The sequence below is a fragment of the Hemiscyllium ocellatum genome, chromosome 2 (assembly GCF_020745735.1).
Source record: "Hemiscyllium ocellatum isolate sHemOce1 chromosome 2, sHemOce1.pat.X.cur, whole genome shotgun sequence".
NCBI classification, from domain to species: Eukaryota; Metazoa; Chordata; class Chondrichthyes; order Orectolobiformes; family Hemiscylliidae; genus Hemiscyllium; species Hemiscyllium ocellatum.
Window position 1 is genome coordinate 55,631,130 of NC_083402.1, and position 20,710 is coordinate 55,651,839.

At 40.9% G+C, this 20,710-nt stretch overlaps 1 protein-coding gene across 9 annotated transcripts in view; it reads right to left on the bottom strand.

The window, feature by feature from the left end:
- Nucleotides 1-7,838: 7,838 nt before the first annotated feature.
- Nucleotides 7,839-20,710, bottom strand: part of LOC132823183 (multiple C2 and transmembrane domain-containing protein 1-like) — a 646,464-nt gene continuing 633,592 nt past the window's right edge. For 8 of the 9 annotated variants that reach the window (XM_060836773.1, XM_060836799.1, XM_060836780.1 and 5 more), the window contains 2 exons: nucleotides 15,414-15,511; nucleotides 7,839-8,147 (listed from right to left, as the gene is read on the bottom strand). In XM_060836773.1, the coding sequence (XP_060692756.1) occupies nucleotides 8,073-8,147; nucleotides 15,414-15,511 (173 nt within the window). In that variant the 3' untranslated portion in view covers nucleotides 7,839-8,072. Of the gene's footprint in view, nucleotides 8,148-15,413; nucleotides 15,512-20,710 lie in introns of those variants that run through there. The other variant, XR_009645516.1, reaches the window with a different exon arrangement.

A 20,710-nucleotide genomic window follows, 5' to 3' on the forward strand; every position in this document is an offset into this window, starting at 1 on the left:
GGTAAATCTTTTCTGAAGCCTTTCAAGTTTCACAACATCTTTTCGATAGGAAGGAGACCAGAACTGCACACTATATTCCAACAGTGGCCTAACCAATGTCCTGTACAGCCGCAACATGACCTCCCAATTCCTGTACTCAATACTCTGACCAATAAAGGAAAGCATACCAAACGCCTTCTTCACTATCCTATCTACCTGCGACTCCACTTTCAAGGAGCTATGAACCTGCACTCCAAGGTCTCTTTGTTCAGCAACACTCCCTAGGACCTTACCATTAAGTGTATAAGTCCTGCTAAAATTTGCTTTCCCAAAATGCAGCACCCCGCATTTATCTGAATTGAACTCCATCTGCCACTTCTCAGCCCATTGGCCCATCTGGTCCAGATCCTGTTGTAATCTGAGTTAACCCTCTTCGCTGTCCACTACACCACCAATTTTGGTGTCATCTGCAAACTTACTAACTGTACCTCTTATGCTCGCATCCAAATCATTTATGTAAATGATAAAAAGTAGAGGGCGCAGCACCAATCCTTGTGACACTCCACTGGTCACAGGCCTCCAGTCTGAAAAACAACCCTCCACCATCACTCTCTGAATCTACACTTGAGCCAGTTCTGTATCCAAATGGCTAGTTCTCCCTGTATTCCGTGAGATCTAACCTTGCTAATCAGTCTCCCATGGGGAACCTTGTCGAATGCCTTACTGAAGTCCATATAGATCACACCTACCACTCTACCCTCATCAATCTTCTTTGATATTTCTTCAAAAAACTCAATCAAGTTTGTGAGACATGATTTCCCACGCACAAAGCCATGTTGACTATCCTGAATCAGTTCTTGCCTTTCCAAATACATTTATATCCTGTCCCTTAGGACTTCCTCCAACAACTTGCCCACCACCAAGGTCAGGCTCACTGGTCTATAGTTCCCTGGTTTGTCTTTACCGCCCTTCTTAAACAGTGGCACCACGTTTGCCAACCTCCAGTCTTCCAGCACCTCACCTGTGACTATCAATGATACAAATATCTCAGCAAGAGGCCCAGCAATCACATCTCTAGCTTCCCACAGAGTTCTCGGGTACACCTGATCAGGTCCTGGGGATTTATCCAACTTTAACCGTTTCAAGATATCCAGCACTTCCTCCTCTGTAATCTGGACATTTTGCAAGATGTCACCATCTATTTGGAGGAGAAAGTGAGGTCTGCAGATGCTGGAGATCAGAGCTGAAAATGTGTTGCTGGCAAAGCGCAGCAGGTCAGGCAGCATCCAAGGAACAGGAAATTCGACATTTTGGGCATAAGCCCTTCATCAGGAATCTATTTCCTGATCACCATCTATTTCCCTACAGCCTATATCTTCGATATCCTTTTCCACAGTAAATACTGATGCAAAATATTCATTTAGTATCTCCCCCATTTTCTGTGGCTCCACACAAAGGCCGCCTTTCTGATCGTTGAGGGGCCCTATTCTCTCCCTAGTTACCCTTTTGTCCTTAATATATTTGTAAAAACCCTTTGGATTCTCCTTAATTCTATTTGCCAAAGCTATCTCATGCCCCCGTTTTGCCCTCCTGATTTCCCTCTTTTTTCCCTCTTAAGTATACAGATGCTGATACAAAGCTCGACTCATTGGAGCTGGTTTTTACTGTATTACATAGAAACATTGCTAGGCACAAGTATAAGATAAGTGATTACGTTCTTCTGTATTTTTAAACGTTATCAAGATTTATAAATTAGTGGTAAAGCCAATAAACAATGTAAAAGCAAAAAAGTAAATAATATGATTAAATAATTACTTAGACTTTTTACTTATGGTTGGATATCAAGGCTTCAGCATATGGGACTGTCTGGACACCATTGCAATCCAGAACATTCCTGATGAAGGCCTTTTGCCCGAAATGTCGATTTTCCTGCTCCTCGGATGCTACCTGACCTGCTGTGCTTTTCCAGCACCACACTCTTGACTCTAATCTCCAGCATCTGCAGTCCTCACTTTCGCCATCCAGAATAAACATTGCTGTTGTAAGTGTTTGCAGTTTGAGCAGCTACAGCTTAGGGTTTTTGTGCTCAAGACTAAACCACAATGGGGAATATGTTATGTACCAGGAAGTAGTCACACCACTTAGGGTAGGTTCTTCTGATTTGGTTAGTGGTCAGGGACAGGAGGTTATACCTGTGTGTGAGGACGAGAAGAGAGTAAGAGTGTAGATGTGTCAGCCTCTCCAGCTGTCTAATAGATTTGCGGTTCTCTCAGCCTATTTGGATGAGAGTGGGATCGATAAATGGGTGAGCAAACTAACCATGTCACCATGATATAGGTAGCTATTCAAACATTTTTTTTAAACAAACCTTCTTCTTAATGTGCTTGAATATATTAGCTCCATTTAAGGTCACTTCAATCTAGTTTCGATTCATTCTACAGTACTATTTCTGACCACAACAAAGTCACAAAAAACTTGCCAAACAAAACTAGCAATGTCAGAAGTCAGATGACACCTGGTGTCATCTGTTTTCTGGCTTTGTCCACCCCAGTCTAACACCAGCATCTCCACATCATAACCAACAATATTCATCATTTTAGATTTCATGATTACTCCATTCACTTTCAAGATATTTGCAGTGTGTTTCATATCGGAATGCATCATTAGGTTCTGTTTCTACATGTGGCAAAACAGCCAAAGCATCTCTAGTAAGTGGTTTTCTTCCACCTGTGTAGAATTGGATTGGGTACACAAAAAGCACCTCCCTCCATTTTCTTCTTTACCTATTTACTGGTCTTTACTGACATCATTCATTGACATGGCTGAGCTTTCACTGGAATACTATAAGCCTGCCAGAAGTATTACTTCTTTGTTGCCATTCTTGACTGCTCAACAACCATTTTACTGTCTAATTGCTTCACTTATGTCATGTATTAGATGACCAAGAATTCCCTTCCCTTCAGAACTGGCAAAAACAAAACTGTCCTGTTCATCTCAGCTGTCATTAGTGCTGATGCTTTCACTAGTTCTGCTCGTAATTTAGTCTGAGAATGCCCAATCTCGGAACTCTGCCATGCTGGGGATAGAACTGGTAGTTGTCACTCCTTTTCTTATTCCTGCTCCTCTTCTTCCTTTCCTCTTATTTTGCTCTGCACTTGAGCTGCCCAGATATTGGTAAAGGCCTGTTCCTTTTAATGGCAATTATGGAACAAGGACCTCATCTCCTTAAAACTCATGATTCACTCAGGGCTATTATTACTGTATTAGTGCTTCATGGCTGATTTTAGAACCTGTCATTATCACAGTGCCTGCTGTTTCAGTTTGTTTGCCAACTCCAAGTCATTTTAGACTTTTTGACGTAGGGGCTCTTTGAACTTCAACGTTAATTTCATAAGGAAATAAAGGAAATTAAATGGAGTTAATGACATTTTATCATTGAAAGTGTTTTCTTTTAAAAAGTGAATTATTCAAAAGATACTTAAGCCCTTTGTTTGACCTCCCCTCAGCATGGGTTTTGTGGTCCTCCATATTGGATACTGGGTGATTAGGCACAATAAGGGTAAGCATACAGGATGGTGGATGAAGACTACCATGGAGGCTCCATGCAGAAGTGGCTTCATCAGAACTTTTGCAATGGAGCTGGAGTCCTTACTGGAAGTAGGGTGTGACAATGCATAGTCCAGGTAACAGTGGGAGTTGGTGAGTTGGTTATCATCCTGAAATATCAGTTCTGATTGCCTTGAAAAACAACCTCCAAATCTGTATAAACAAACATCCTTAGATTGCCACCCTGACCACCGACGTTTCTGGATCCTTAACCCACTGGCATTTTTACCCCAAAACCTTCTCTCAAACTTGAATTCTGACCCCCCCCCCCCCCCCTTCCTGACACACCTTCTCAGCATTCAACATGACCATTCTAACCCTTAATTACTTCCTCTTAACCACATGATCCACCATCCAAGGCTCTTGACTATTCATTGTAGACCATATTTCTGATGAAGGGCTTTTGCCTAAAATGTAGATTCTCCTGCTCCTTGGATGTTGCCTAACCTGCTGTGCTTTTCCAGCATTGCACTCTCAACTCATAACCCACCAATCACTCATGAGTATTACCTAAGAATCTAAATTTGGAGGACTTGTCGTGCTGACTTCACAATGCTGAGGTCCAAGACTCGGGTCTGTGGCTTCTTATTAGTAGACAATGGAATAAGATATTGCAGGCAATTTTAATTACAATCATCCAGCCATGATCTCAATGTTATGATGGGACTTTGATGTGGATAAATTTACTTCCATGTTTCATATTTCAACAGTCAGTTTACTTCAAGAAGCATTTCAGTGGCAGTAAAGTGCTTTAGGAATTGTCCTGTGTCCTGAAAGGCACTATATAAATGCAAGTTCTTTAACTGTCCCTTTTATAACTTGCACCTTTATCAACAACTTCCCTGATAAGATGCCTTCTGACAGTTTGTGCCTCAGCAAAGGACGTTATACTATAAAACTGAAGATCAAAATGTAATTAGCATTTAAGAGAAATCAAACTAGAAACACCATGGTATGTAAATATATTTGGCAACACAATATCTTTGACAGAAAAGGTAAACCACAAATGTTTTAGATTGCAAAACTATCATGCTTTTTTTGACGGCAGTCACATATCATAAACATTATAGCGCTTAGGTCAGCTTTGCTTGTCAATTTCCAAAATATTGGAATGATCAGGTCAAGGCATAGGAATATTTGTGCAACATTAAAATTTATCCAATGCATATTTTATTATTTGCTGAAAATATTCACAAACTGACCATGTGGACTTGCTGTTAAACAATAATGAATGTGTAAATATAATTCAAAATATCTTAATAACAATAGATCCTGTTGCCAATTCGACTGGCTATATTTTCAATGGACTATTTATAGCAGCTGTAAAAATTGAATTTGCAGGTGCTTTTTACCTTTTTACACTTTGGAAGGCAAATTACCAACTGGCCTTAATTCTTTACATCTATAGTTAATAGTTTCTGTGGTGAAACTGGGAAGTTACGGATTGCCAACTGGTAATATTCTTGACATTATTATGCACCAATCTCACACATAGTGTGTGTATAATATCTACTTTAATATCTTTCTACAAAGTGAAGTAGAGGCCTGTTCTTGGCATCATCTGTAGCTTTTTAAAAAAGTGCTTGCCTCCTAGACTTCCAAGGGAAGGTGGTGGAGAACCACTCTGGGTAGGAAAATGTTAGTTTTCATTCTTTCATCTTTATCATTTGCCAACACATTACATGGAGGTTGACAACTGCCAAGGGGAAGGTACAAAGAAGATCTACCAGAGACATTTTCATTCTACAACTCTTTGGTAATTCAGTATGCAAGAACTAAAGTGAATGGAATACCAAAGTGAGAGATATTCTACAGACAGAGCTAAGTTGATCTCCCAACTTATGGATCAGATCATCACTATCATTCAGCTGTGAGTAGAGACGCAAAACTAAACAATTAGCTGGTGGAAGAAGCTGCACAAATATTCACATCTCAACTATGTGTAGCCCTACATAAGGCAAGGCTGAAACATTTGAAATCAATTTCAAAAGGAAGTGCCAATGAGGTGGTCATTTTGGACTTCTCTTGTGGTCATCACAGAAGCCAATCTTCACTCAATTTGATTCACCTGCACAATATCAAGGAATGATTAAATGTATTAGATATGATAGAGCTCAAAGTTATTTCAGTATTCCTTCAACATTTGAAACTCAAAAGAAAAATGGAAAATTTAGTGGATAGGCCAGGTCCATAATACCATGCCAAATCTAATTCATGTCTACGTCAGTCATGATCCTAAGGAATACTGGAACAATACCATTGTATTGTAGTATTGTAAAAGTCTTAGATGGCTGAATTGCCTACTCACACTGAATGGATACATTGAATTTGGTGCAGAATAAGATATACATGACAGAATTTAAAATGGACTAAAGATCATTGACAGTAGAAAGGAGACAGACCAAGAGAAAGTTAAACCTACCAAGTATACTTTAATGCTCTCTCACTCTGGGAATTGGCTAGGAAGCAGAGTGACTGTTCAATTGGGTATATGTGTATGGGATTGAGAGCCCAGTCTTCCCAATCCCCTCTGGTTATACCATGTGAGTGGAAAGTCGAGCTTGACTTTCCAATCAGTGGTTCCATTCCAGCACTGCTGACATTGCATCAGTGGTCGGGATCTATGCAATATGGTAATAAACCTTTTAAATCCTGGTAACTTTGGCGCGACTGGGAAGTCAGCTTCTATTTGGGCAAATAGGTTTTGCTGGACCCAAGGGCTGTCTGTATTGTCTCCACTGCCCTCTACAGTGGTCACCATCGCTGGGGCTGTTGGGCCCACTTACCCAGGTTCTGGGCCCTCAATGATTTCTCCTCATCCCTGCTGCAGTCCTAGCAGTGGCACCTGTGTACACCTACAGCACTGCTGTGTCTTTAGAATTTCTAGACATTTGACCAGCTGGCAAATCTTGGAGGTGGGATCCTTATCCTGAAGGCCCTGAAATCCCAATGGCCATCAAATCAGAGGCTATTTGGGATTTAATTCCGCATGGTATCCAGGAATAATCCAGCAAGTTTAGAGTTGACAAAGATACACACAAACATTGCAGTGGCAGGGAGGCAATATTACAGAGGTAGAAGTTGAAGATCTTTGCGAGAATATGATTTGGAAGCTCAGCTCAGGATTGAATAATGTGTTGAGGTTAGGAAACAGTCTATTTCAAGCCAAGACACAGGTAGGAGGTGCCAGCAGCAAGGGTATGGACTTAGCAGGGGAGTTGAAAAAGATGATTCTGGTCTTCCTAATGTTTAGCTGCAGGAAGTTATAATTCTGCCAAAACTTATGTTGGACAAAGAATCAATCCAGAGCCAGTGGAATTGTTGAGACAATGGAAAGAGTAAGTATTGTAACAGTCGAAGCAGATTCCATGCCTGAGGACTATTTCTTCTATTTAATAGTACATAAGTACATTATTAAGAAAAATGACCTGTAATGTAATTTGTGTGAAATGCATCTTTTCTGTAAACTTTCTTTTAGTTGGGGCTTTTTTTTATTGAATGTGTCATCCACTTGGATTACTGCACAGCTAACTGGGTAAGTGTTTAGCCCTGACTATTGGTCTATTAACCCACCTCAACAGCTGTGCCACCTACTGATTCAGAGTTCAGAATTTCTCAAGACAACTGAGATAATATTTTACTTCCATGTAATAATGAGATTTGGCAAACACTTTTCAGGACATTGGAAGCATGCAGTTTGCACATTCACAAATGAGGTTTTGGGGTTACCTATGCTACTGCAGTACCCGAATGAGCAGCAAAAATTTAGGAAACATCTTTTTGGCAGAACATTCCCATAGTTTCCAATATGTGTGATGGCTGATCAGAAGAATTTGATTTGTCAGGTAATCCCAGATCCAAAACATTCCTTGTATCTGCAATAACCTTCACTTATTTAGTGCTTTTAATATAACAGAATAACAAAAAAAGGCACAATGCAATCAAAGGTGAGAAGAATAGATGTTCATGGAGAATTGGTCAGAAAAAAAATCTTGCAATTTCTAATATATCATTTTGTTGGGAAAAGATGAAAAGGAGAAAATATGTACATTGATAGTAATATATCATTTTATTGCAGGGGTCTGTCATTAGATTATGAACTGTAGTGATTGTTTCTAATGTATGTTTTCTTGTAAACAATCAAAATATAAAATGCTGTAATATCTTTTGAATGATTGAATGATTGCCACTGGACAGTTTGTAAATATTTACCATCTTGGTCTTATACTAGTTATAAAGATCCAGGCATTAGGCACATTTTGCAAAGCTTTAATATCATGAGAACATAATTTTGAAAGTTTTAACATAAGTGTTTTATACAATAATAAGCAGTATGTGCATTTTCAAATACAGAGTTCAATATTGTACAACATTTACAGATGCTACAGTTCATTGTAAAAATCAAGATAAATGAGTGAAGAAAGGCAATAGTAGTCTGGCAACTGAGCCTTCCTCATCTTCAGAAAGCCAATGGTTGAGGGGTTTGATTATCCTGAGTTGGTTTTCTTCTTAAAAGTCATCAGTCCCTGACTAGATTCTTGGTTCAATTCATGGAAGTGCACCTGTTTAAACAAAAGTTTTGAGAAACTAGGTGATCAGATTGTTTTACATTAGCAGTGGGAAAAGTGCAAATAAAGACTGAGACAGCACACAAGAAAAAGTCAGTGGTTCCTTTATTGGACAACCGGTATTGAAGCGAGTGGAACACCATAAATCATGCAAAAAGCAGCCCTGTGGGAAATAACTGCCAGGAAAATCAGCTGTTTTTGTTCTTGAGAAAATTATTTAAAATAAAAAACTCATCGTTGTTTTCAAATCTGTGTGGTATCCTCTCTGTATTTTTGTAATCAGATGCAGCAGCAGACCATACCAAAATACCTGGATAATATCCAGGCCTGGGATGAAAAATAGCAAGTAACATTTGCACCACACAAATATCAGGCAATGAGAGACAATCTAACCATCAGTCTTGACATTCAAAAATTGATAGTCATCAAGGAATTTTCCCCACTATCAACATTCTGGATGTTGCCATTAACCAGGAACTGAACTTTACTAACAATATAAACACAAGTTCCTAGGTTTTGACCTGGCTACAAGAGCAGGTCAAAACCTAAGAATCCTCCAGTGTGTAAGTCAACGATTGACTCCCCGAAGCCCGACCATATATACAAAGCCTAAGTCAGGAGTGTGTTGGAATACTTTCCACTTGCCTGGATGAGTACAACTCCATCAACCACAAGAAACTTGACACCATCCAAGACAAAGAGCCCATTTGATTGGCGCCACAACCACAAACACCCACTCACCACTGACACTGAGTGTGTACAATCTACAAGATGCACTGCAGAAATTCATCAAAGGTCCTTAGACAGCACCTTCCAGACTCATGGCATTACCATATATAAAGAAAAGGGTAGCAGATACATGGGAACACCATCACCGTCAAGATCCCCCTTCAAGACACTCACCATCCTGACTTGGTGATACATGGCAGTTTTCTTTCAGTGACAAGTTATTTTCCCCTGCGCTCCTTCGAGTCTATCTACAGCACACAGAATACAGCAATTCAAGAAGGCAGTTCACCACCACCTTCTCATGGACAGTTAATGCTGGTCCAGTCAGCAATACCCTTGTTTCATGAGTATTAAGACAAAATCTCCTTTAGCCCCACCCTCCTCTAACTCTGGCCTCTTGACCGTCCACAATTTTAATTCCTCTACCTTCACCATTCACAATCAAGGCCTTAGGCTCTGAAAATACCTCTCCAAACCAAACCTCCTTTTCTTCTTCTTTAAGACAGCCTTTAAAATCTATCTCTTTGCGCAAGCTTTCAGTCATCCAATATTTTTAGTATTACAATATTAGATCTAATAGTTCCATAGGTGGCTTGGTGTCAAACTTTGCTTTAAAACTTTCCTGTGAAATGCCTTGTGATGTTTTATTAAATTAAAAACATTACTAAATTACAGGTTGCTGTTGCTTTATGGAGTCTCCAAAATTTTGAACTTTGGGCAAGAGCAACACATGTTGAGGAATAACTTAGTTTTATAATGAAAGCATTTAAGTTTGAATGCTAGGGCTGCTGATTATTCAGGTTAGTTAACTTGGCTTTGCTAGTTCTCAGCTGGCCCACATAGCTGTGTTCAGTCAGCATGTGGGAAAGAAGCTAGAAGGAACAGACTAGCCTGTAGATGTTCAGGACATTGGTTAGACCACTTTTAGAATATTGTGTTCAATTCCGGTCTCCCTGTTAAAAGAAAGATGATGTTAAACTTGAAAGAGTTCAGAGAAGATTTACAAGAATGTTGCCAGGGTTGGAGAGTTTGACTATCAGGAGACGCTGAATAGGCTGGGGCTATTTACCCGGGTTCAATTCCCGACTCAGGCGACTGACTGTGTGGAGTTTGCACGTTCTCCCCGTGTCTGCGTGGGTTTCCTCCGGGTGCTCCGGTTTCCTCCCACAGTCCAAAGATGTGCGGGTCAGGTGAATTGGCCAAGCTAAATTGCCCGTAGTGTTAGGTAAGGGGTAAATGTAGGGGTATGGGTGGGTTGCGCTTCGGCGGGTCGGTGTGGACTTGTTGGGCCGAAGGGCCTGTTTCCACACTGTAAGTCTAATCTAATCTAATCTAAAATTAGAGGCTGAGGGGTGACCTTACAGAAATTTATAAAATCATGAGGGACATGTATAAGGTGAATAAGGGAAGGGGAGTCCAAAACTAGAGGGCATAGATTTAAGGTGAGAGAGGAAAGATTTAAAGAAGACCTGAAGGGTCAAATTTTTCATGCAGAGGGTGGCGCATGTGTGGGCTGCCAAAGGAAAAGGAAGTGGTGGAGACTGGGATAATTACAACATTTAAAAGACATCTGGATGGGTACATGAATAGGAAATGTTTAGAGAGATATGGGCTAAATGTTGGAAAATGGGACTAGATCATTTAAGATATCTGATTGTCATTGATGAGTTGGACATCAAAAAGCAAATTGTGATGTGTGTTTGACAATGAATATAGAAGAACCTGTGGTTTATGTAACAAATATTAAGTAACAAAATGTGCAAATTAAGGTTTCTTAGCTGCTTAATTGGTAAATACACTCCTTAGTGCAAAATTGAGTTTGACAAGTTTGAATCTGTGGGTTCTGAAGTTTGTTGACTTCACTTGAGAGGTAAGTGGGTTGATCTTGGTAATAAGGAAGGACATTTAGTTACAGTAATATTAGGCTTGACTCACTTATTGTTTAGGTTCAATAGAATACTCACTTAGAAAAGGTATGAAGATGCTCCTTCTCCCACACTTTTATATAGAACATAGAACAGTACAGAACAGTACAGGCCCTTCAGCCCTTGAAGTTGTGCTGACCTTCTATTCTATTCTAAGATCAAACTAACATACATAACCTTCAATTACTATCTTCCATGTGCCTGTCCAAAAGTCACTTAAATGTCCCAATGTATCTGACTCTACTACCACACCCACCACTCTCTGTGGAAAGAAACTATCTCTAACATCTCCCCCTAAGATTCCTCCAATCACCTTAAAATTATGCCCCCTCATGATAGCCATTTCCACACTGGGAAAAAAGTCTCTGGCTATCCACTCTATCTGTGCCCCTCATCATCTTGTACACCTCTATCAAATCACCTCTCTTCTTTCTTCGCTCCAATGAGAAAAGCCATAGCTCCCTGAACTTTTTCATAATTCACACCCTCCCGTCCAGGCAGCATCCTGGTAATTCTCCTCTGTACCCCCTCTAAAGCTTCCACATCCTTCTTATAATGAAGTGACTAGAACTGAATATAATACTCCAAGAGCTCTTAACCAGGGCTCTTTAGAACTGCAGCATAACCTCATAGCTCTTAAATTCAATCCTCCTAATGAAAACCAACACACCATATGCCTTTTTAACAACCTTATCAACTTAGGTGTCAACTTTTAGGGGTCTATGAACATGGACCCTAAGAATTCCTCCACACTGCCAAGAATTCTGCTTTAACCCTGTATTCTGCATTCAAATTCAACCTTCCAAAGTGAATCACTTGTATGAGTTGTCAAAATTAGCTGAGGAGGGATTAATGAGGGGTTTCTTTGAAATGAGAATACAGTGATATGAATTTTCCCAGTCCCTGAACAATCTAGGCAATAGCTGGTCAGTCAGGAAAATATGGCAAGATGAGAGACCAGAAAAATGGTCAACTGGATCACTCAATGTTTAGAAAATAATGTCTGATTTCCATTCAAGATTTGAACAATGAGTCTGGAATCTTGTTTGTGAGCAGCATGCATTTACATCTCATTTCCTATTCTCACCTTATTGAGATGCAGTTTGTTATTCTCCCATGTGGTACAGAGAAACTAGGCAGCAACTATTCCTGAGATGAAAGTCACAGCAGCTACCTGGTGGCTCTAGTTTGCCACTTACTCCTCCATGCTTCCATCTTGCCTCAGGGCATGCTCCATGGAGACTGACTGCCTTCACCCTCCCCCCACCATTTCTCAGAGTTTAGCATTAGTCTCACCATACCACCGTGACTCTTCTCTCAATCATTTAGAATACAGTTATCAACTTTAATGCTGCATTTTGGAGTCCACTGACACCTTCTATTGTAAAACTACTGCTGGGTGCCTTACATACAAAAAGTGCACCCATCCCAGTATCAGAGCAGGGTGCATCTATGAGTCCTTTGCTTGCTTATTTAGCTATTACTCTCTTTGTGTCTGTTTGGATGCTCTGCCTTGTTTAACTTTGCATTGACATTTTGCATTTTCCTGTCTCATTCAGAATTTACAGGCTATGGTCCTGCCTTTGTCTTGCCTTGTCTTTTAGCGGAGACACAAAAGGTTATGCTTTTCAGCAGTGACCTCTCAAAGGGGTGGACATGTTACTGTATGCCATCATGCCATATCAATATCACACTTTCTCCATGTGCAAGTAGCATATGTGATAAACACACTTCAAACAGAAATGTCTCAGATTCTAATGAGAGTAGCCCTCGCTCAAGTCTGGAGGCTGCTGTCAATTAGGGGATACTGGCACAGTAAATCTAAGGCAGTGTCCAATTGCACTTCAGCTGCTTGGGGTGATCAAGGTTGAAGTTCCATACCATTGCAGTTAGGGAGTGGGCAGCTCCAGTCCTGAAGGACCAGTGCAATGAGACAGCGGATTTGCAGTGTCAGTTGAACAGCTGCACAGAGATTAGTCAGGAATCTGGGTCACTCATCTGTCAGGTATGTCCTTCCAAGATGGCCAGGGGCATGTGCAATTCTTTGTCCTGGGAGTCTGTTCATCAAAGTCAAGGTGAGTTAGCAGGAGAGAAACCCTCCATGATGCTCCATGAATATGACACCTAGCTGACGTTTGGTAAAATTCAATCCAATGTTATGTCTGCGAAACATGGAATTTCACTGTATGCTAAAACAATTTAATCTTAGTCATCTTGGTCAGTCATAATTTTACAAATACTATGGAGCAGGCAAAAGTGACAATGTAATCAATAAAGCATATGCTTTAATGTATTCATATTTTGATATCGGATTATATGTAGCTTATCAGAATTTCTAGAATAAGAACTATTTAATTGTTAACGTACATTTTAATGTTATAATTGGTGTGCTAAGTTAACAAGGGAAAATATATGGTAATATAATGCTTAAATCTGTTATTCCCTGTTACAAGCAAAACACTAAGTAATTTTTGAGAATAACACAATGATGTGCAAATGTCAAGAACATTCAAAAGGAATAATATTCCTAAGTCCCTTCCCAAGCTCAAAGAAACAGTAATGCCTTAAAATCTCTTAAAAATGGTTATTTCTGTTCATTTAACTACAAACTACTTTTATTATTGCCAATTCCTTTTAGTGTATGTGATGTGTCATTAGCATCTTCTTAAGGCTTTTAAAATGAGCCAGGCTGTTATTGTTGAATATTCCTTTTTTTTTGTGATAATGACATTTTTTTCTTCTGGTCTTATTAAGTGAATACATGAATACAAAAGTAAATGCCGTTACATTTATTTCCCATGTCGTGTGCCATAGGAGTTCCATTTTGAGTGTATGAACATTTCCTGTATTTAAAGTTGAGTCAGAATAAAATGCTTGTGGGAGGTTTTTGCCTAAAACATTCCCCTTGTGAATATGAGGAGTACCAGTTACTTATAAAATACTGTTCTAAATGCAACAGAAGTGCATACGGATTGAGAATGAATGTGGAATAGATTTTAAATTGTATCATTCTTATCAAGAGTCTTAAGATATAAGATGTTAGAATTCTTCTGATTTTCCTTGTATTTTTTCAAAAGGTTTTTTTGCGGTTTAGTCCATCAATATGAAAAAGTGACTAATCGGATTCTGCAGGGCATACGGAGGCTGGTTTAGATCGAACAGCTTAAACCAGAATAAGGTGTTCACTCAGAGCCATGCGCCTACTCTGAGTATGAGACCAAGGAATGGTTGAAAACTTTGTAGGATATCATATAAATCAAGTGTGAGCACTTTAGAACAAATCCATATCATGACTGAAATAAGTTTTGTTTTTGCCTCACAGGAAGACTTGAAAAATATCATTCACCATTCTGCTATGCATCCATAGCTGTAAAAAATATTTGACTAAAGGATCACCCAATTCGCTTAAATTAATCAAAGGAAAGCCAAGCATTTTGGCTGATCTCAGGCAAAATTTAGCTGAAGTGTCTATTTTGGTGACTTTCATGATGGGTTTCTCTCCATGAGACCTAGCTAGATTTCTTATGCTAGCTTCCAAAATGGGTAACCTATGTGCCACACCTCTATGATGCCCGGCTTGTTGTACTGTCCCTCTTGCCCCAGGTGGAAATACTTGCCACTTCTGAGATTTTCCATGATTTCTGGTGTTGGCACCACATTTAGAACTCAATTGGCTAGCAGAGAGAATGCTGTCAGTCCGAAACTACCCTGCACAGTTTGCATGAAATGCCCAGGACGTGGAGGACAGAGGAAAATTGTCATTGTATTTTGCCAGTTAAGATAAGGAGTTTATAGTGGACAGGATGGTACAGAGGAGTGCTGGCCTCTTTCCATGGGACTGGCAATGGACACCAGGCCACCAGACATTGCCAACCTGGTCAGAAGTTGCCATGCAGCTCAGTGTTTCCATGTTTACTGGAATGCCCAACAATACAGGAAGATGGTCAATAACCTTCATCATTCCGAGAGGGTAAGTGCCACCATCTTCTCTCTGCTCACTCTATTTCAACCTTCCACCAAGGCTCATGCTTGATCATTCTCAGTATTGAATTAAAAACGTTTCTCTCATCAACCCAATCTCCCTACATTACTAATCTTGAATGACTTCTGCATCACCCAATGACATCTCACTCAATCCCCCAAATGCATCTCTGTGAGATTCAGTAGTAATGGCATGCTATTGCATTCAAATAGACCTCTTCCTGCTGACTAGCCATTTGCTATCTCACCCTTCAACACTTTTCGCTTTCAATGTTGAAAATCTCACTACTGCTGATCATATTCTATCTTCTCAACTTTTCTGCAAATGGCCACACTGTTTAGGGTCTGGGAGGATATGCTCCCTACGGACCCACAATTTCCCAGTCAGTTTTCCCTGAGACTAACACTGCATGCTGAGAATGCTCAATCCCCAAATCAATCCTATTAACTCATTCTACATTGCTTCAATTCTGAAATTTGGTAAACTGATATCCAACTGATAGCAGTTGAACTGATCTATAGTACAGACAACTGGGAATTAAAACTTGATTTTAGTGCAGCTGTATGTTGAACTTACTGAATGACAGCTGAGTTGTTACTTGACACAAATAAAAAAGGTACTTACCACTTCCACATCTGAGTGTACTCTGGAGAGGAAGTCTAGCAGTTCATTATTATCAATGAGAAATGGGTTACGAAGTTTCTTGGTGAATTTATGGATACCTGTTAAAATTGTAATGGAAGAATCTCAAACATTTTCTTTTTCATTTTCTGCAAATCAAATGACTTTTAATGTGATGAACTGTAATCAGGAGATGGAGCAATCCCCCTTCACACTTGTGTAAATGAGCCTGGACTTCTACATAATTAAGTCACCTTACATGGGTTTTCTATTACTAGTCTGTATTATTGAATTGTGCCAAGCCTTCTCATATTATAGTGTAATAACATTTAATTTATATTTAACACTTCTCTTAATTGAAACAATGCCATCTGGCAAAATAATAGTGTGTTATGCTAACTGATCCTATATTTTATTCCTTTTGCTATTTAAAATCTGCTAATTCTTCCAAACCGAAATAGCACATGAGTCTTGTAATCCAATTCTAAGCAATCAACAAAGTGGAATTTAGTTGAATTTTAATTATTAGCCTTCTTTTCTAAAACAGCATCACAACATGAAAGTAGTGTTGTTTGTGTCTTTGATGAATGTAACTGCTTTAGAAAGCAGTTAATACAATTTCCTGCCTTTCTACTTTCCAGGTATCTTTGTAAGTTTCATTATGGTAAACATACAATCCCTACACAGCCTGTATATGGGTCTGAGGGCCGCAATGTCTCTGGGTGTTTAATATTATGTCCCAATGCAGGCAGTCAGCAGAGGGAGCACTGAGATCTTGCACACAATCTGACCGCATGGTTCATTTACATTTGAGAGGCCTCCCTATCAAGTCAGCTGAGTCGCATACCAGCCAACCTGTACCTATTTGGCATGGAGCTTAGTGGAAGGCTCTAAAAAAAACTGTCCTTGTTTCTATTTCTTCATTATCTCAAACAAATGAGGGGATATCATGGTAATGTGACTGAGCTCTAGTAATCTATAGTCTCAGGACAATGCCCGGGGACAGCACAGGAAAAGATTGTAATTAATAAACATCTGGGATTGAAAACTAATCTCTGTAGCAAGGACCATGAAACATCCTTGATTGGCATAAAAGACCTGGGTCTCTGCAATAGATACTTCCTCAAAAGGACTGCTTGCAGCACTGATACAAAGTGGAAAGCCAATAGCATCCATATCCAAAGCTCGAATATTTGCTTAGACCAGATATTTCAACATAGAAACAGAATATTAGACAATCATACGTGGAGGTGAGAAATTCCATATGTGTATATATAATATATCTGTGGGATAAGTTTATAACAGTGTTATCATTGTCCACTGCAGCAGTTCCACAAGAAAATTCTGTGCCAACCACCAGCCTGACTGCAGAGATTGTGCTTGAGGCTTCAGAATTATAGGGTGAAATCTTCTATTTGGAGTCTAAGTCCGGAATACTGAGGGCAGCATGATGGCTCAGCGGCTACCTCACAGTGGCAAGGACCTGGGTTAGATTCCACCCTCGGGTGACTGTCTGTGTGGAGTTTGCACATTTTCCCCATGTCTGCGTGGGTTTCCTCTGGATGTTTCAGTTTCTTCCCACAGTCCAATGATGTGCAGACTAGGTGAATTGGTCATGCTAAATTGCCCATAGTTCTGGATTAGTGGTACTGGAAGAGCACAGCAGTTCAGGCAGCATCCGAGGAGCAGCGAAATCGAAGTTTTGGGCAAAAGCCCTTCATCAGGAATAAGGGCAGTGAGCCTGAAGCATGGAGAGACAAGCTGGAGGAGGGTGGGGGTGGGGAGAAAGTAGCATAGAGTACAATAGGTGAATGGAGAGGGGATGAAGGTGATAGCTCAGGGAGGAGAGGGTGGAGTGGATAGATGGAAAAGGAGATAGGCAGGTAGGACAAGTCTGGACAAGTCATGGGGACAGTGCTGAGCTGGAAGTTTGGAACTAGGGTGAGGTGGGGGAAGTGGAAATGAGGAAACTGTTGAAGTCCACATTGGTGCCCTGGGATTGAAGTGTTCTGAGGCGGAAGATGAGGCGTTCTTCCTCCAGGCGTCTGGTGGTGAGGGAGCGGTGGTGAAAGAGACCCAGGACCTCCATGTCCTCGGCAGAGTGGGAGAGGGAGTTGAAATGTTGGACCACGGGGCAGTGTGGTTGATTGGTGCGGGTGTCTCGGAGATGTTCCCTAAAGCGCTCTGTTCGGAAGCGCCCAGTCTCCCCAATGTAGAGGAGACCGCATCGGGAACAACGGATACAATAAATGATATTGGTGTATGTGCAGGTAAACCTTTAATGGATGTGGAAGCCTCCTTTAGGGCCTTGGATGGAGGTGAGGGAGGAGGTGTGGGCGCAGGTTTTACAGTTCCTGCGGTGGCAGGGGAAGGTGCCAGGATGGGAGGGTGGGTTGTAGGGGGGCGTGGACCTGACCAGGTAGTCACGGAGGGAACGATCTTTGGGGAAGGCGGAAAGGGGTGGGGACGGAAATATATCCCTGGTGGTGGGGTCTTTTGGAGGTGACGGAAATGTCGGCAGATGATTTGGTTTATGCGAAGGTTGGTAGGGTAGAAGGTGAGCACCAGGGGCGTTCTGTACTTGTTACAGTTGGAGGGGTGGGGTCTGAGGGCGGAGGTGCAGGATGTGGACGAGATGCGTTGGAGGGCATCTTTAACCATGTGGGAAGGGAAATTGCTGTCTGTAAAGAAGGAGGCCATCTGGTGTGTTCTGTGGTGGAACTGGTGGTCCTGGGAGCAGGTACGGTGGAGGCGGAGGAATTTGGAATAAGGGATGGCATTTTTGCAAGAGGTAGGGTGGGAAGAGGTGTAATCCAGGTAGCTGCAGGTGTCGGTGGTTTGTAAAAAATGTCAGTGTCAAGTCGGTCATCATTAATGGAGATGGAGAGGTCCAGGAAGGGGAGGGAGATGTCAGAGATGGTCCAAGTAAATTGCCCATAATGTGCAGGGGTTTGTAGGTTAGGTGCATTAGGCAGGGGAAATGTAGAGTAATAGGGTAGGGGAATGGATCGGAGTGGGTTACTCTTCGGAGGGTTGGCGTGGTCTTGTTGCACCGGATGGCCTGTTTCCACACTGTAGGGATTCTATGATATCAGAATTAATCTTCACTTGGAGGGACAAGGTTTGATCAGGGATAGTCAGCATGACTTTTTCAGATGGAGGTCATGCCTAATAAATTTGACAGAATTTTTCGAGGAGGTGATTAGGTGTGAAGATGAAGATAATGCAATTGTTGTAGTTTATATGAATTTCAGCAAAGCCATTGACAAGGTTCCACATGACAGACTGCTCAAGAAGGTAAAAGCACATGAGATTCAGGGTAACGTGGCAAGTAGGATTCAAAATTGGCTTAGTGGTAGGAGGCAGGAGGCTGGTAGTAGAAGGACTGTGTGATGGTTCACTGCTAGGTCCCTCATTGTTCTTGGCATATCGACAATATGAATGTGGGGGTGGCAGTGGGTGAGGGGCAGTGTTGATAAATGAGTTTGTGGATGACACAAAAATTGGCTGAGTGATTGACAGCAATAAAGAAACTCTTAGGTTATAGGAGAATACAGATGGGTTGGTCAGATGGGCAGATCATTGACAGATGGAATTTAATCCTGAAAAGTTTGACATGATGCACTTTGGAAGAAGTAGCAAGATAATAGAGTACACAATGAATGGCAGGACACTAGAAAGCTCAGAGGAATGGAAGGACCTTGGGGTGCTTGCCCACAGATCCCTGAAGGCGGCAGGTCAGTTTAATAGAATGATTAAGAAGGCAAATGGGACACTTGCCTCATGGCAATGAGATTATTTGGAGTTGTACAAAACTTGCTTTTGTCACAGCTGGGGTGCTGTGTGGATTTCTGGTTGCCACACTGCAGGTTGACTGTGATTGTACTGGAAGGGCTGCAGAGGAGTTTTACCAGAATGTTGCCTTCAATCAAGATTTTTAGCCATGAAGAGAACAGGATAAGCGTAGTTGTTTTCTTTAAGAACGAGGTGTATAAGACTATGAGAGGCATGGACACAGTGAAGAAAAAGTTGCTTTTTCCCTCCTTAATTGAAGGGTCAATAATGAGAGGGCATAATTTTATGCATACAAGTATGCCAAATCCCTGCCTGAGTTGATGAAAGTATTGAACATGTACCAGACTCTGTCCTGGAAATCTGGAACTCAACAAATATTGTTGGTGAAGCTAGGACTTGAAGATTCTTCATTAATCGAAGTTGAAACTGGTGATTAGATGAGAAGGATAGGAGTCCTGTGTACATCTATACCAGATATATATATATATATATATATTCTAATCAACCTGTTTCGAGATGTTATTAAACACCTCTGGAGTGAGTGGGACTTGAATCCAGGCCACCTGGCTCAAAGGTAGGAACACTACCACTGCACCACAAGCAGAGCGTATAAAGCTGAAAAGGTAATTAGAAACACTAAAAATATCAATAACAAACAAGGAAATATTCACAGCATCAACATGCAATGGAAGATCAGCAACATAATTAAAGGGAGATGGGAGACATAGAATGTAGGGAAATAGATGGTGACATCTTGAAAATGTCCATGTTACAGAGCAATAAGTGTTGGATTTCTTGAAATGCATAAAAGTGGATAAATCCCCAGAACCTGATCAGGCGTACCCCAGAAAATGTGGGAAGCGAGGGAAGTGATACCTTGCTGAGATATTTGTATCATCAACAGTCACAGGTGAGGTGCCACAAGACTGAGGTTGACTAACGTGGTGTCACTGTTTGAGAAATGTGGTAAGGACAAGCCAGGGAACTACAGACCAGTGAGTCTGACATCAATGGTGGGTAAGTTGTTGGAGGGAATCCTGAGGGACAGGAAATACATATATTTGGAAAGACAAGGACTGATTAGGTATAGTCAACATAGCTTTGTGTGTGGGAAACCATGTCTCACAAACTTGATTGAGTTTTTTAAAGAAGTAACAAAGAGGATTGAAGACGGCAGAGTGGTAGATGTGATCTATATGGACTTCAGTAAGGCGTTTGTGGGTACTGCCGATGCTGGAGATTAGAGTCAAAATTAGAGTGGTGCTGGAAACACACAGCAGGTCAGGCAGCATCTGAGGAGCAAGAAAATCAATGTTTCAGGCAAAAGATTCCTTATGATGGGCTTTTGCCCGAAACATCCATTTTCTTGCTCCTCGGATGCTGCCTAACCTGCTGTGCTTTACCAGCACCAATCTAATCTTGACTTTAGTAAGGCATTTGACAAGGTTCCCCATGGGAGACTTGTTAGCAAGGTTAGATCTCAAGGAATACAGAGAGAACTAGCT